This window comes from Parasteatoda tepidariorum, chromosome 7, assembly GCF_043381705.1.
Source record: "Parasteatoda tepidariorum isolate YZ-2023 chromosome 7, CAS_Ptep_4.0, whole genome shotgun sequence".
NCBI classification, from domain to species: domain Eukaryota; kingdom Metazoa; phylum Arthropoda; class Arachnida; order Araneae; family Theridiidae; genus Parasteatoda; species Parasteatoda tepidariorum.
The window spans coordinates 48,472,989-48,491,748 of NC_092210.1; the positions used below are offsets into that span (position 1 = coordinate 48,472,989).

Genomic DNA, 18,760 nt, shown 5'->3' on the forward strand with positions numbered 1-18,760 from the left:
AAAAAAAAAGTATGCACTATTTTTAAAATAGTTAAATAATTTTAGGCAAAAACTAAAAATTAGAACACCTGATGTTGAACTTAAAAAAATATTAAACTCAAAAATCCAGCTATATACATAAATTACAAAAATAATAAATACCACTTGAAGAATTATAATTAATTGAAATATAAATAATAAAAAACAATTAAAAATAGAGAGAACCTTGATTATTCCAATTGGTTGGAACTAAAGCTGACTCAGCTTACAAAAACCTGAATAATTGAACAACTTTAAAAAAATGTCGTTCTATACCAATAGTGGACCAAAAAAAGGGTTACAAAAGTGAATATTTTTGCCCAAACTAAACATAAAATACCTTATTTACTATGGCACTTATCGTCACTTAATTAAGAATCACAACAAATACTTCTAAAGTAGAATTCTAGATAATTTTGAAATTAGCTATTAAATAGAAAATAAATGTCTTTCGTAAATAAGATTTTAATGCATTCAAAAATACAACTTTAAGTAAACTCCTAATGCTCATGGGTGCTCACAAGGCAAATTGAGAAATAACAGTTTTTTGTCTGAAAATTTACTCTTTAAGTTAGCTTATTAAGATAATTAAGAATAACATGTGTTTTCTAGTACATGTTTTAAAAGCAAATGAAATTGGAAACACATTTCTACCTATTCCAATTCTTGGAATAAGAAGAAATTTTTTCTTTATTAGAGAAACTATTTCCCTCTCAGTTTGGAGAAAAAGGCAAAAAACTCATGTCAAAAGAACTATGGGTCAATATGGATATTCGACCCATTACTTTCAACTCAAAACAATTTGGGAAAAGGGGAGAAAAACACAAACCATTATTCTCCACTGAAAAAAAATTGAGGGAAGGGGAGAAAAACGCATGTTATCTGTCAATATGGATATTTGAACCATTATTCTTCACTGAAAAAAATTTGGGGAAAGGGGAGAAAAACACAAACCATTATTCTCCACTGAAAAAAAACTGGGGAAAGGGGAGAAAAACGCATGTTATCTGTCAATATGGATATTTGAACCATTATTCTTCACTGAAAAAAATTTGGGGAAAGGGGAGAAAAACACAAACCATTATTCTCCACTGAAAAAAAATTGGGGAAAGGGGAGAAAAACGCATGTTACCTGTCAACATGGATATTTGAACCATTATTCTTCACTGAAAAAAATTTGGGGAAAGGGGAGAAAAACACAAAACCATTATCCTCCACTGAAAAAAAAATTGGGGAAAGGGGAGAAAAACGCATGTTACCTGTCAACATGGATATTTGAACCATTATTCTTCACTGAAAAAAATTTGGGGAAAGGGGAGAAAAACACAAACCATTATTCTTCACTGAAAAAAAATTGAGGGAAGGGGAGAAAAACGCATGTTATCGGTCAATATGTATATTTGAACCATTATACTCTATTATAATAAAAATATTTGAAGAAAGGGGGAGAGGTATGTTATTGGTAAATATGGATATTTAAGATCCAAATAAATGACACTTTATTGTACTTAGTATAATAAACAAGTCAGAAATGCTTTAAATTTTCCCTTTCAATTACAGACAAATTTCAGGCTCACCCTTTTTAGCAATATCTGATTTCGTTCACTGACACTTTTTTTGTGCCAAATTTGAACATGATATTTAATAAAAGTGACAGAAACAACATGTATTTAGCATAATACAAGATAATATAAATTCAAAGCATTAAAATTTCTATTCAATATTCAAAAAGGAAAGACTCACAGAGACAGACATTTTGGTGCCGTTAGAACTTTGCTTTGGTGGTCCAATCACATTGAAAATAGTGGATGTTTGTGGAGCAGTGAAAGGAAACTCAGATGCTTCAGAATAAACAAATAACTGGTAAGTAACAGGCTGTCTTCCACTTGGAATCGAGCAACCAGCTATTTCTATATTCGCCTATAAGTACAAATGTTGAAAGAATAATTATAAAGATGAAAGTAATAAGGTCATACAAAAACATAAACTGTACACAATTATTAATAGAAATACAGATGCTAGCTTTCCAATCAAATTATCAGTAGAAGAACAATAACATAGAAATATAGCTAGTTACTACTTAATTCTAAATAAATTGTTGTTTCTAATGTCACTTGCAATATCAGCAAGCCTGCTTGGTGAAACCAAGCAAATTTAGAGCAGAGGGTGCATTTCTTATTTTTTCGGAGGCACTATCTTTCGCCAAGAATACAACTTCAGCCACATACTCTTCACAGCCTGTTTTATAGGGCGGACCCATTCATACATCCACAGATTATAATTTTGACTTCAGAATACCTATTTTAATTTTGACCTATGATAGATCTCCAATTCAGTACCCTCAGACGTTTAACTGTTATGGGAACAAGGAGGACTTTGTGACCCAAGAGATTTAATGTGCATCAGTCACCATTTAGGCGGGCAGGAATCGAACTCATGATCTCTTGCACATGTGCCTAACATCCTATCAACCAGGCTATACTGGCTCTAAATAATTCTATAATATTAAAATTATAAATCAATTTAATAATAAATAAAAAAAAATTAACATTTAGATGAAAGTAGTAAATCAAAAATTGATCACAATACTGAAATTTTATAATTCATTATAAAAAAATTAAACTGATTACTTGGAATAAAATATTCTGTAACCAAAATGCAGCAAGTTTTTGGTTGAGTTAGAATTAGCCTTTATTATCTTTTTATCATACTTCATCATTTGAAAAACAAAACATTTTTACTTACAGTATATGAGATTTGATTTAATGTTTTGTCATTTTCTAAAAGGAGGGATTAGGTTTCAGAATAGCTTGTTAGAACGGGAAAAAAGGGTTATTTGCTTTTTAATACTTTTTGTTACTATCAAATTCGTTAAGTTTTTTATGTATTGTTTTTAGAATTACCAAAGGAGTGGAAACAAAACATAACAGGTTAGATGCAAACACCAAAATTTCATTATGCTATGTAACAATGGGGGAAAAAATCTTATTTTAAACAGATTATTACGGAAATTCTAAAAAAACCCATCATTTTTGTTATTGAACCATAAAATTGTAATCATAATAGTTGGCACTTCTGGATAAATACAAATATGTTGTAATAAAAAACTGCTTTATTAATTTCATAAAGCTTAATAGCTAACAATTAAGAAGACTTTAAACAATTTCATTTTACTCTCAAACATAACAGCATTTATATATTTATATTGTTTTATAAAATTAAGAATGTAATTAAATTGAACTTGGCATAAACAAAGAATGTGTCAGTAACAAAAAGTTGTTTTCAGAAGAAAAAAAAAAGGTTTTATGATAACTTCATTTTTGTTGATAAGTTGTTGAATCATTGTTATTTACATAGATATAAAAATAATAACACTTTAGAGTTTCAAATTATTGTAGTTATAAGCAAGAAAAGTCCCAACCTGAGGATCAATGAATTGCTTGGAACACACCAAAAGACACACTACACTGAACTATTTTTATACATTTAGTCTTAAGAGGAGATTATAACTAAAATAAAGTCTATGCACACAAGATTATTTATGATCCATTGATCTGGTATTTAAAAATCTTATGCACACTTTAAATTTTGTTTTATTTATAGGCTACATATTACATGATTTTTAACAATATTTTATTTAGAATTTGATGGGATATACATTTAAAGTAATACAAATTCAGATTAGTAATTAACTCAAAATGGAAAAATTTTTATGAATTTTTTTCATTTGATTCTATTTAAACTAAGAGTGTTTATTTAAATAATGAAAAATTGTATAAATAAAAAGATTAAAAACAAACAAACTAGGGTTGGTTTTTTCTTTAAAAAAACAAAACAACAAGATTTAGTTTAAACTAACAAATGCTGAATATAACATTACATACTCAAGGTAATGAGATCAAAAATAGTTAAAAAAAAAAACTGGGGTACCTTAGGGTTGTGTGACTCATGTTTATTTAGAAAAGAGTAAATTTTCAATGGATAAGTCTGAAAGATAAATATCAACCTCGTTGACGTTGAGCAAATATCGATGCACACTTGAACAAATAAATTTTAGCTAAAGCAATATTATTATTGCTTTTTAATCAAAATCTTACCATTTCATATTCAACATATGGCTGTGCTGTAAGTTTGCACAAAGAAACTCCAGGAACAGCATGGATTATCAAATTAGCACTGCCACAGGCTCCATTTTTATAACAAGCATTTAACCCAATAAGATATACACCATGTCCCACTAGAAAACCTGGAATAAATATATATAATATGAAAATGAGATGAGTAAATAAAACTAGAAACATTTTAAAACATTTATTTAAGAATTTGAACAAAGCTAAATTAATACCGGTTAAAGAAGAAATAGTTAAAACATAAAGAGAGTAGGCCTCACCATGATATTATAGCAAAAAAAAATACCATTTGTTTTTCTTACTATGGCCCCAAATAGTGGAAAAATAAAGATGGAGGTACAAAATTTTTTGTAATGTGTAATGTTGGGATGATTCAAATTTACAATTTAAGAAAGCAAGATCGGTTTTCAAAGATGGGAACCAATGGCAGAACACACTGAATGACAAATTTGACCAAGGCCATGAAGAAAAGGAATAAGTAGAAACTAAGAGAATTTTAAAAGGTGACTGAAAATTAAAATGATTGGCTCATAAATGCCCAGTTTAGCACTGGGCATAAATAAAATTTTCTATGACTATGGACAATCATACAATGAACAAGCAAATCACTTTTCAAATTTTGTTTAAAATTACATGTAAGTTATGCCAAGAATTAAGAGTTTCAATGCTTGTCTATTGCATAACACTGCTGGACTGAAGGCCATAATTTTGATTTTTTCACTCCTGTTATTATTTAAAGCCGACTTTGATTTTTGGGAGATCTTTCATATAATTAAAAACAAAAATTCATCAATTAATGTTCTTAATGATGTTCCACATTTGTCAAGTATTTAGAAAACATTTTTTAAAATTATTGTTTTCACTTCAGATGATGAAAACTATCAACACTGACTGAACTTCGTTATAAATATCATTCATTTTGCATAATCCTTATTTTTACCATTTTACTGCAGATGAAGATGCATCTTTCAATAAATTATTCTTTATTTTAAAGAAGTCCTCATTCTACCTTTGTTTTTTAATCATATCACAAAGAATTATTCTGTATTTTTACATTGTATTTATAATTTTTTTTTCATTAAAAAAAAAACAGTAAAAATGAATAATTTTTTATTTTACTTCAGTTATATTTTGAGAAAAAAAATAATTATTTTGTAAAAAAGATTATTAAAAAAAATTACCTTCTTCAAGAGAAAGGATTGATTTTCCATTTTTAGTTGTTTCAGTGTATGCTGATGAAAAACCTATATGAAACAGGACATATTAAAATAACATTTTTTAAAGAAAAATTATCTTTCTTTTAATATTTCATATTTTTCGAACATGACATAAAGTTTGAAAATATAAATATGTTTATAGAATAAAATTTATGTTAAATAAGTAATATTTAATTTTTAAAAAAAAAAATTCTGAGTTAAATTTTAAATATAATGAAAATAATAAAATCTGATATGCATTTTATTCAATATCATACAGCTTAGATTTTATTGTCAAATAAGTTTTAAGATTTATAACTTAATATTACAAATTTTAGCGCATAATACTAAATTTTTTATAAAATATGAGGAAGAGAAATAAATGAAGACAAGGAAATAATAATGAAAATCAACAAATTTTTGAAAAAGGACAGAAATAAATCACCTTGAAAATTTTTTCAAATAATTTTGATTTATAATTGGAAGCTTACAGGAATAGATGTTTATAAAAAATTAATAGTTTATAATACTATTATTGCTAATATATAGTATGTACTTTTTGTTACAAAATATTAGTAAACAGTAGTTATGTGATAATGTTCAAAACTAATTTGCTAAAATGACTCCAACAGATAAGAAAATAAAAATGCACACAGTTAAATGATGCAAAGTAAAATACTTAAAACAAAAAAGTTTGGGTTGACAACATTTTGCCAAGAGTGATTTTTCTGATTTAAATAAACATAAAGTGCAAAAAATAATAATAATAAAAAAATGGGGCAACTGAATAACTTTTGATCTCATTATTGGATTTTGCATATTAACAAACATCTTAATTGTTCAAACTTTGATATTCCATTTAATATAGGCAGACATCAATTAAGTTAAAAAATCAGACATATAAACATACTTCCTCTGAATTAATAAGCCTTTCTTCTAATGGTTTATGATTTTTAACCTTCAACATATGGGGGGGGGGAGGAGGAGGAGCCATATGCTTTGAAATATGGTCATAATAGTTTAGTCACAAAAGCTGTCAGAAGTCTGGTCTCTTTAATGTTAATTTCATCTATTACAAACTTCAACAGATCTTTGGAATTTCTACACAAATCAAAGCTTTTAGCAAATAATTATAAAACTCTTCTGTCTTGGTTTAACAGTTCCTGAGAGATTTTTTTTTTTTTTTGGAATATTTATGACACAAAAATTTAAATTCATATTTTGTAGTTTGAAAATTTAATGGTAAAATGATATGTTTATTCAGAGAAAACATGCTTTTGAGTATGACTTTGTAACTCATTTAATAGTTATTATAACTTATTTAGTTTTCCGTTACATCATCATGATTGTAATTTAGTATCGACAATACGATCATTAGATCAAAAGTTCCACTTCTTATTTTGTGCCCTATACATAATAGAATTTTTGAAAAACTTAAATAACCAACGTAATGATACAAGATTACCTTTAATGTCCCATTTTATGGAATCCACTTTTGATTTCCCAGATGTAATAGAAGCTTGAATAGTGACCCGCAAACCAGCAGGAATATCATAAGCTCCAGTAGAAGGATGTCGTTGTACACGATTTGAACCACCTTCAAGGACAGATTCTATAAGAACCTATTGGCAAATATGATATAAAATTATTAATGAAAAAAGAATAAATTTAGTTAGCAGATATTAAACCTTTTAAAAATAGAATGAATAGCTAATATATTATAAAGTCTTCCTCTTCACATATCTATGTAAATATATATTTAAATGTAATATCACTAAAAAAAGAAAACTTAGATTAATATTTAGTACGAAAAAAAAAATCAAGCAATTGAGAGGGGTAAAAATAGATATTTATTTTTATGATATAAACAAATGAGAATCCTATAATCAGAAATGTAATATCCTGTATATGTAATGTATGTATGTATAAATGTTTAGATATAAAAATGTCTCTCTCTCTATATATATACATGCATATACATATGTAACATACTGTAATATACTTAGCATTTCCCCATTTTTAAATTTTTTTATGGAATAAAAAATACTTGGTACCTGCATTGCAAAATAAGTTTACAATTAAAACATGAATAGTCTTGATTATAAAATATTTTTCCAGAAATAATTAAGAGAAACTTAAAAATCAAAGTTTTTTTTACATATTTACCTGAGGTATATCTTGGTCTACCACACTCACAATGGTGTAAGCAGTAGGGCTGTATTGGTATCGATTATTGGAATTAAATACTTGCAATTCAAATTTCAAATCTTTACCAGCTTTTAAGTTGACACAAGGTATTTCTAATTTTCTACTTCTACTTCTTTCACTTAGTTTGCTGATTGGAAAGAGCAAAGGTTCACTTGAATTTTCTTTATAGTTATAACAAATTAACCCATCCTATATAAATAAAAGTATACAATAAATAGCTATAAAAATGCAGTCCAGAGAAAAAGAGACTAAAAAAATTAAGGGTTGTGATATAAGACAGAAATCATCAGTTAATCATTAGCAGTTAATCATAAGCATCAGCATTCAAATATGAATGAATTATTTTTTTATTAAAAAAATACAGATTGTTATTTGAGTGAAGTAAAGTAGGAAAATAAACTTTTGGTTATTTCACTGAAATCAGAGGTGTAGAAGAGTAGCAAAAAAGGGTATTGTAACAAAACTTATTATAAAATAAATAAAAATTGAAACTTTCGCTTTTTCAACTTTACTAATTTAAATGCAATTTTGTAATTTAATGATTGCTATTTCAACCCAACTTGTATTTAAACAGTTTACAAATTATGATTTGTAATTTGTAATATCATGTTTTGTAAATTACATTTTGTATTCATAGAATTTAAGAATCACACCATTGCAATTATTATGCACAGGATTATATATTGTAAATCCTCAACAATCAGTATTATTAATGAATATGATTATTACTCATGATATAAATTAATGTAGAGACTCAAATAATTTTCTCAAATGCTTAAATGTAAGTTTGAAGAACATTAAAAAAAATTACATAGACAATCAGGGTTCTTCTGAAATTTCAAAAAAAAAAAAAAAAAAAAAAAAAAAAAAAAAAAAAAAAAAAAAAAACTGAAATAATCTTTCTAACCTAAAATTAGCACTGCAATAAAATCATTATGTATTAAAACAACTAAATGTATAAAATGTAAACATAAAATCTATTAATCACACACAGATTCGTTAGCAAATTAATTATATTGTATTTAACAAAGTGAAGGTAAAAAAAATCTAAGAAAAGTGCTCTTCTCGATAAAAAAAAAAGATGCTATCAGTTAAAATAAGCGCCTTCTAAAAATTGAAAGTAAGTACAAATCAGAACACATAGGCAGGTTTTCTACATATTTTTAGTATTCATTCCGAAAAATTTGTTTAATAGACTTCCAACATCTTTGCGCATAGTGACATCACTATTGCCAATATTTACCCTTTTAAAACTTTGTTTAAGTTATTTGCCTTTCTAATTTTTAATAAATACTGGATAAGGGGCTTTGTAATATAATTACTAACTACAGGAATTTATTATTAATTAATGCAATAATTTGAATAACTATTATTATTTATCTTCAAGAGTTGACTGATAATATATGATAAATCAAGATATTAACAACAAAACATAATCAAAATTAAATTATGATTTTGATAAAGATAAGTGTTAACAAAAGATTAAAGTCTAGTAAGCATCTGTACATTTAAGATATTTTAATAAAAATAATTTAAAGTTGATGATTTGATAAGACACAAATATTCATTTGAAAAACTTTCATTAAATATAGCACAGAGTTTTAAAAGTAATAATACTCTAGGATGGTCCAAATGAATAATTTAATTAACAAATAACCTCGTCCTTGCATCTCCATTGATAAACTACTTGAACACCTTTATTTAATGCTTCACTTTCTAACAATAAAGTGCCAACTTTGTTTCCAACCATTCTTTTCATAGTGCCTAAAGACAAAAAGAGAGAGTACTATAGATAATATCTTTAAAATTTGTTTCTGCTAAAAATTTTATCTATTAATGCTGAAATCATACCAAATTATAATGGAATTTTGTTAATAATTTCAAATGTTAAAGTCACTATAAATTAGCAAACAGAATCATGCCCAAGAAAATTTATTTAAAATTTCAATAAAAAAAAAAGAAAGAAAGAAAAAAAAAAGAAAAGTTTGTAAAAATTCAGAACAAAATTCAAAATACTGAAAAGAAAAGCTCTTAAAATAAAAAATTGTATGAAATTCCAACTAAAAAAAGATTTTTATAATTGTATTTATTTAAATAATGGCTACCTACAAATAAATAAATTCAGTAACACTTTTTAATCTGGATATTAAAAAAAAAACTCTTGAGTTGTATAGCAAAATAAAAAAAGCCTGAAGCATCAACTTATAACCATATACAAATTACGAATATGAATGTATTTGTATTAAATACATTCAATATATTTAATACAAAAATATGTACAATTAAACTTCCTTTCAGGACAACCACAAAACAAAAGCAACCCCTGAAGAAGGGTTACATGTTCATGGAATTATTAAGATTTATATTAGGGGGAGTAACTGAGTGGCTATTACCGAAAAACGGATACCAGTTGCTACCATAGAATTCCATTTCAAGGTGCAACTTCGTCAACTTTTTTCACTTTTTATGTCACAAATTTATATTAATTCCAATTGATAAATTAAAAAATTAATCAACTGCGAGACACTAAAAACATTTTAAAATGTTATTGATTTCGTAAATATTGACAAAAATCTAGCTTTCTTTTTTATGCATGAATTACAACAAGAACTGTTAGTACACAAAGCAGAGACAACTGATAATGATAACGAGAAGTAAATAGATGTCACTTTATAGTTCTAGAATAAAAACATATTCTGATGTTCAAGAATATTCATTCATTCAATTATGAAATTTATTTTTGTTCTTCATATGTAACTTTGTTCAGAAAATGAACACAGAAATAATTTAAAGTTTTTAAATTTAATGGTAAGGTAATGAATAGCAGGTAAATAATGTCTTTTTCCTTGCAATATACAATTTTATATTCTAATTTTTATTGCTTGCAATATACAATTTTATATTGCAAGCAATTAACACACTGTTGGCGATTTTTTCATTTTATGTTTTTTGAATCATAAATCTGTTCATAACTCTATTTAGCATCCATCTTTTAACATCAGTTACATTGGTTACAGTGGTGTGGTTCTACAAGCGAGAAATCTTATGATATTTTACTGCATTTAAAAAATAATTTTAATTAATAAAAAATAATTAAAAGTAATCCTTGTGAGTTTTTCATGTATTTTGGAAACGTCTCTAAAAAGGCACTAATGGGTTAGTGTAAATTTAATTTAATGAATCTTTACCTTTAATTCCAGATCTCAGTTTGAGCGGGTCAACTCGGAGTTTTATTTGAGAATATGTCACATTCATCAGATTACCAAAATAGGCTTGTGCAGCAAAGAACACTTCAGAATTTTCTAAAACGGTAAAGTGCATTATACTTTATTTAAGAATTTATTCATATAAAATCAAAATTAATTTTTGTTCTATTACTTAATGTTAACTAATTACTAAGTACAGGATTTATAAGTTTTCAATACCTGGAAGAGAATAGGGCTCTATAACATAAACTTGTGACTTTTTGCTTTTAAAATTGAATTTCACTTCAGGATTTGATACAGACCACATTAAGTTTAGGAACTCTGTAGTTGTACTACATTCAGGCAGAGAAACCTCTGCTTCTAAGGTAATTCTAAATAAATACAAAAATAAGAATAATTTCAATAATAAAACTAACATAAACACGTAAAAGTGCTTAATTTTTCTTTTAAATAACACACTACAAGTTTACATTTGTTAATATAAATTTAAGTAAGAATAATGGAATAGTTAAAACTTATTATGAAGAAAAAACCTTATAAGAGAACTTAGCAGATTTGAATAATATACACAAACTCCATTTACAGAAATTTTCTTATTCTAAGGTCCATTTGGCAGAGATTTCTATGAAAGTTTTTTTTCCTGCTTTGCGCAGTCGCACGTTTACCGCCATTACATAATTGGATTTGAATTTTTGGCAAGCTGGTATCAGGTTTTTTCCTTTTATTCAATTTTATAAAAAAAATCCGTCTTTTCAAAAAAAGTTTGTTTTTTGTGAAATTACTGAGAAATTATTATTATTATTTTTTTAATACCTAATTTCTTACTTATGTAAACGCAAATAAAATTACATTCATATGATTTAAAATCACATATCACGATTCATATTTACACAATTTAAGATAGCACATTATGTTTCGTATTTTCAGGATTTCATATCAAATATCGCCTTTCGTATTTGCCCGATTTAAAATCTATTATTAGGAATCGTGTTCAAGGACTTCAAAAATATGCATTGAAATTCCTATTCATGCTATTTTAAAGCTTAACCTCGAGAATTGTAATTAAAGGATTTTAAAATCAAACATCGAGGTTTGTATTAACACAATTTTAAAATTAAATATCGAGATTCATATTCTCATGAAAAAATCAAACACTGAGATTCATATTCACTCGATTTAAATGAAATCTTGCATCCATATTTTTATTAAAACGTTAATAACATTCTGTGGATATATAGTCCTACATAAATTTTTTTCTTGCTCAAGTTTTAGATAAGTCTTCAATTATATAAAAAGTGCTTTGGCAAATAAAATTTTTGGATTTCCGTTTTCAGCTTTTTTGCTTTTTACCAAACTCATTTCTATATAATATAGAGTTTTAGAAAAATTAAAACATTTAAAAAAAAAAATTTCATTTTCAACCAAATTTTGCCGAAAAGGTTGACACTACATACAAGAGATAATTAATGGTTCGCAGAAAGTTTTTAATTGAGATTTTGTGTCGGTAAAAAATGTTTCACTTTATCTAAGTTTGGTACTTAGATAAATTTTTTTGGAAGTGCTCTCATTAAAGTAAAGAAATAAATTAAGGTAGAGGTGCAACTGTTGATGTGGGGCCCACATTAGCTTCTGAACGCAATAAAAATTTTCTATTAATTTAGTTTCTGTTTAAACATTATAAGTTTTCTTTAATTCAAATTTATATTACTCTATAAAATGCGTATATTTTTCGCACTTTGGTTAGAATTTATATCCCCCCAATATATATATATATTTATATATATATATACATTGATTAAATAAATTCAAATAAGTAAAAGTATTTAATTTTCTGCAAATATGTCATTAAGTTTACTGATAAAAATACTTTGTGCTTAGAACACTTACGTTTAAAAAAAATTATCACATTTGCCGCTAACATGACTATATATGCCTGTAGACCCTTCACTCAAAAAGGTTGTGCACACTTAAATTAAGGAAAATAAATTTATAATTGAAAACAAGATTTCGTTTTCTTTATATTATTAATAAAGTTTTACACACTAACCATAAAAATGTCCAAACAGTCTAAAGATTATAAGAGTAGTAACAAACCTTTGATCAACAGAAACAGAGCCTTGAGTCATAACATCAGAAAATGCAGTTACAAGAGGTCCAATGTAAGGCAAGCAAGTAACTCTGTGCTGAGCTTGATATTTTTCATTTCCTGGGTGCTCAGCAGTCAAGACAAATATGTAACTCATATTTACCTCTAACAGTGAAGCATCTAGAGTGAGAGTTGCTGATCTGATTTCTAAAAATAATTAAAATGTGTTAATTTTTCATTGACAAAAATATTTTAAAGTACACCATAGTTAAAATCATACATTTTCAAGTATATCATGATTAAAAATAAATAAATCAGTCACACAGTTTTATTACAACTGCAATATTTAATAAAAATGCGAAGTTTTTCTCGCTTAAAATATAATATACATTTAGTTATTAAAACAAATTATAAACTGCCGGGCATTTTGATAATAATTATACAACAAACTCTATAAAACAAACCTAAACCCTACATCCTATAAGAGAATGTGCTTGAGATACAAATAACAAAGCATCTTAATTTGCATAGTAAAAATATTTTAAAATAATTGGACACAAGCAAAATGTAACATTTACCAAGCAAAGCATCAGCAACTGGTTTCTCAACACGCTGTAGAGTGCGTTCTTCCCTGTATGCAGTCCAGTAAAATGCTGCATCTCCCTTCGGGGAAGTGAAATGCCCCACTAAGGAAAATGTACCACAATATGATACAGTAGACGGACCACTTATAGCAATCTGTCCACTGCTAATTGGTTGAGGATACCAAGCATCAATGGTCTACATGGAAATAGGAGTAAAAAATACAATAAAAATATGTATCTGTAATATATTTATTATTTAAATATATGCTCAGTATGTAATGACCAATTATGAGAAAAGTTTCTTTAAAAGTACTATAAAAATTTTGTAAAATTAATCTTAACGTACCTGAAGAAAATATTAAAAAAAAATAAAGATATTTTTGAATACAAGTTTTCATACAGCACAATGCATTAAGTGCATTTACTAATGAAATAGTGTACAATTTTAATTAATTTTCAATGTTAAATGTATCCATAATAAGTCATCAGGATATCACACAAAACTAATAATAAAATATAAAACAATAATATATTTCCTAAAAAATTAAGTTTTAAATTCCAATAACTTAAATTTTTTTAACCATAAGCTTTTCATGTATATTAAAAAACAATAAACCGAGCAATAAAAAAATTGTTTTATCAGTGGAAATATATTTTTTAACAATTCAGAGAATATTATTTTTGAAAAATTAATTAATAAAAACAGTTTTAAAATTCAATGATTAAACACTAATGACAAATAATTGTTTAATCATTTACAGTTGTAATAAATTATTAAAGCAAAAGGACACATTTGAGATTTCTACATTCAATTATAGATGACTTATATTCTAATTTAAAAAAAAAAAACATCATATACAAGATGATACCCAATGGTTATCCTCAATATATATTTTTGAATCCTTTACAAAAACTCACAAAATAGAATACATATTTAAGCAAAAAAAAAGGAAAAAAAAAAAGAAATTAAAAAATCTAACAAACTATAACAATAGGTAACTAAAAATATCATCTAAATAAGTTTGATTGCCAAAGGAAACATAGCGGAGTAAAAAGGAGATTATAAGAAATATCTTTAAGTTCTATCAGGCACTTAAACTAGTTTTGAATTTTTTTTATTCCCCTTTTCTTATTAATCTTTCTTTTCTATGTTTAAACAATAATTTGTGATTTCTGATGAGTACATTTTTTTTTTAAAAATTTCTTTTTGACAAGGATTCTAAAACTATGTACTAAAAGCAGTCATTATGGTATATCCTGCATATATTCAGTCAAAAAATTTTGTCTATACATCTTATCAATGAAAGCTTTGGCATTTATCACATTCAGAATTGTTGGTCAAATCTATTACAGGCTACATCAATAATATATTTCATTTACCAAAAACATTTAACATGCAATGACAATACAAAAGAATAGGAATTTTTTTATATAACTATGTATAAACAGTAGAACCTTAATTATTTAAATAATGTTAACCAAATTTGATTAAAAAGTTTTTGTCTTTTTCTTCAAAGCAGCAGAATTTTTTTGTTTCTTCTACTTTTTCAATAATACACAGTCATAATTAGCACCAAAAAATCATATTTTTTTTATACAGTCAGCATCGTTTTTGTTATTTTCCATATTCTTTTTGTCCCCTTAAAAGAATTCTATTACCATCAATACCAGAACAAATGCATTAGAGATGAGTTTGAATTCTCATTTGGAGGTCCCAGCCCACCCGAGCCCAATGAATTGTAATCTGAGCCCAAGATACATAAGATTACTGATAGCCCAAAATATATCTTGGGTAATTTCTTCTGTCCTTAGTATGAGGATAACTAATCTTTTGTTTTAACAAATGAAAACAACATAATTAGGAATTAATAATATGCAAAATGCATGTGATATAAAATAAAAAAAGGGAAATAAATGTTTTAAGTTTTTCTTAAAATTTACTTTTACAAAGAACTATGATATACTTGAAGTCTCCATCTTCACTATACACTGAATGTTACTTTTTACTACCAGACTAAATATAAAATAGCACTGTGTCATTTGAACGTCGTAAATTCGCAACACTTACCATAATTGTATTTCGTTCATGTTGACCTGTCAAGAAACGACACTCAGTGCCTGGCATAGCGCCGACTGAAATTCTAAAATTACCAAGACAAAATTTATTTTTAAAAAAAATCAAAATCTTTAGTTATACATCTTAGTCTTAAACTTCACAAAACAAAAGTGCCAAAAAGAAAAAGATCTCCAATTTTTATACCTTATAAATTTATATATTTAATCATGAATGAATCAAACGTTTGCTTAAAAGTAGTAGAGAAGTTCATCAAAATTTATCATAAGTCCGAGCTTGAAGCCTTTCTTCAATAAATGAGCCCACGCTTTATGGGCCAAGTCCATCTCCATTCTATAATGCACCCCACAGCCATGATAATAAATTCTACAGCTGCCTCACAGGTGTAATAGAAAGTTTGTCCCTTGAGGTTAATCAAATAACTGTTTTAATGAATGGAAGAGTTTTGGCTATTTGATTGACATATCGATACATAATAATGTCTTTAAAATAAATACTAAAACATGGTATGATAAATAAAACATATGAACATGTAGATTTGATCTTTTTTGTGAGTAACAAATTAATGTCTTGTTAGTTGATTGCTTTGCTAAAAAATTTTAAAGTGGCAATATTTATTATTTTATTTGTCTTTTTATTATTACTAAAGGCATCAGAGAGTGTGATAAGAACAAAAAAAATCAGAAAATGCCAAAGAATTATTCAGCTTTATATTTAAAACTTGATTGAGAAAAATTAAATAATAATAAAGTAAAACAACAAAATTACATAGAAATATAAAGAAAAAATAGACATTTAATATAGTAGTTTTTCTTTAATTATTTTCACCTTGGGAAAATTCTATAGCTATTTTTAATATAAGTATACAAATATTCAGATCAACAATTTAAAAATTACTAAGTTTGAAATTTTCTTCTAATGTATAGAAAATTCTACCAAAAGTCGTAAGAACCTCATGCCTGTTATTAGTACAGTTTAATCAAACCAGCATGGTTTAAAATTATGCCAAAAGGAAGAATCTGATGTTATCTATGACAGAAAAAATAATACTATTATGGAATTAGTTGAATGGCAAATGAAATTAGAGGAAATCTTTACAAAACTTGTAAGATATTACAAAAATGACAGATAAAACTAATATTGAGATCTTTGTAAAAATTAACTAAATTTTAAAATATCTTTTTGCCTAGTTGGCAAAAAGACATTTATTAAATGGTCATATTAAAATTAGATAATGCATTGCACTATTTGAGCACTTAAAAAAACTAATTTTCAAAGTTTTTGATGAAAATAGATTAAAAAAAGTATTACCCCTTTAATTTGAACATTTTGGCTATACAAGGTAGGTCTTGTCTGAAATGTTTCAGATAATTAAGATCCTACTATATTTTAAAACTTTTTTAGTATATTATGAAAAGGAAATTTTTACAAAAACAGTACTTACTAAGCTATCATTTTTAGTCAAAGCATATGCTTGACCATCTTGTTTCAGCACACTTTTTTTAAAAGTAACCCTGAAAGAATTATCTAAAAAAAATATAAAAATTCAGTAAATGAAAGTAATTGCTTTAATAAAATTAACAAAAATAATTATGTTAATGAATACATACCTTTAATAGGATTTTGAACAGTAATTATGAGCTGTTGTTTAGTAGCCCATTGACAGGTGGCTCCTTCTCCAAGTCTATTCAATGTTTCCGAATTTAAAATTTGAGAGCAGTCACTTAAATTACATATATTGACTGGTCGATCAAATGCTATTACCACAGCACTGCCTTCAAGAACAAATAAGAATTAGAGTTATTTTAAAAATTTAAAGTATTACATTTGAATAGATATTTTATTTAATGAGAATTTATAGAACAAGTACATTAAAGTAAAATTAAATAAGAAGAAAATTAGCAAAATTAATATCTCATTTGAATTTAAAATTGAAGTATTGCTTAAAGCATGTTAAGTATTGTAAAACAAATTGTATACAATAATAAAAGGTTCGAAAAATCTCAAAATTTTTACTTGTAGTGAAAATTATTTTATGGGTTTACTAATTTATTGTTTTCATTGGAGTGAAGTGATCCAAGTTTTAATTTCAATTTATTGAAAACAATTAACTAGTAACAAACTTATTAATGAATAATTCTCCTTTCTTCCAAAATTTTTTTTTAAAAGGAAGTGCAAATAATAAATAGGTAGGAATTTAAAGAAAAATAGGCATAAAAAAACCTTTCTCTAACAATGTTAAATAACACTAAAGACTTAAAGCAGATCTGAAGTGAAAAATAAAGAAGTCAATATTTTTGCGTTTTGCTTTTACAATATACAGATAATAGTGTGAATTTATTTTGAATAAAAATAAACATGACTAGGGGATAAAAAAGAATACACTAATATTCTTTTATAAATTACTATTTCTATAACTAAAGGTAGTAACATTTAGGTCTTACCAAATATAATTGATTTCTTTTTTACTTCAACATTGGTAGTGTTTGTCTACCTGAACTAGTATCTTTTGATGATTTTTGTCAAAGTTGAAGGGGACAGTTATTCAGTGTTTTAAGGCATTTTCATTTAAATATTTTTCAGCTGGGGGCATAAGGATAAAAAATGCATGCCTGATTGGAATTTTTACATGTTCTAATCATGTTATGCAATAAAATTTTTGAGTCTCGTTGCTCCACACCTCAGAGTTCCATATAGAAAGATAAAAGGACTCTGAGATTTATAGGCTTGATAAAGTTTTTAAATTTATTTTTAAATTAACTTTTTAAAACAAGTATCCCAGTCAAAGTTTAAAGGCTATGAGTGTTCTTTAAACTCCAAGCGACAAAAGGTCTGTGTAATTTTTGTCACACTTTAATGTTAAGAAATGCATAATTTTTATGCCTCTTTTAATAATCTTTCATAGAAACTTAAAAATAAATAAATAAAATAAAAATAAATTGAGAAAAATAATTAAAAATAACAATCATGAAAATTGTAAGACTAATAGTGCTTTTATTAGAAGATTTTTTGATTAAATAAATAGATACTTCATTACAGGGTCTTTTTATTAATAAAGAAATTCTATCTAAGTGCATATACAAGATTAACGTTCTTTGAATAAATGAGATATTTGGGAAAAAATTAGCAAATAAAATATTATTTATTGGACATTTAGTGATTTTTTAACGTAATTTATAAAAAAAGTAATGATTTATAAAATAATAATTTATAAAAACTTTCATACAAAAGTCTACAAATATAACAAAACAAAAAAAT

At 26.0% G+C, this 18,760-nt stretch overlaps 1 protein-coding gene across 1 annotated transcript in view; it reads right to left on the bottom strand.

The window, feature by feature from the left end:
* The window catches only part of LOC107437428 (uncharacterized), a gene marked incomplete in the record, with an annotated part of 88,316 nt that overhangs the window by 15,535 nt on the left and 54,021 nt on the right, over positions 1-18,760 (bottom strand). The window contains 12 exon segments of the mRNA XM_071183391.1: positions 1,762-1,938; positions 4,116-4,264; positions 5,330-5,392; positions 6,810-6,966; positions 7,511-7,741; positions 9,210-9,316; positions 10,741-10,854; positions 10,978-11,129; positions 12,853-13,051; positions 13,423-13,624; positions 16,947-17,029; positions 17,113-17,277. Coding sequence (XP_071039492.1) covers positions 1,762-1,938; positions 4,116-4,264; positions 5,330-5,392; positions 6,810-6,966; positions 7,511-7,741; positions 9,210-9,316; positions 10,741-10,854; positions 10,978-11,129; positions 12,853-13,051; positions 13,423-13,624; positions 16,947-17,029; positions 17,113-17,277 — 1,799 coding nt within the window.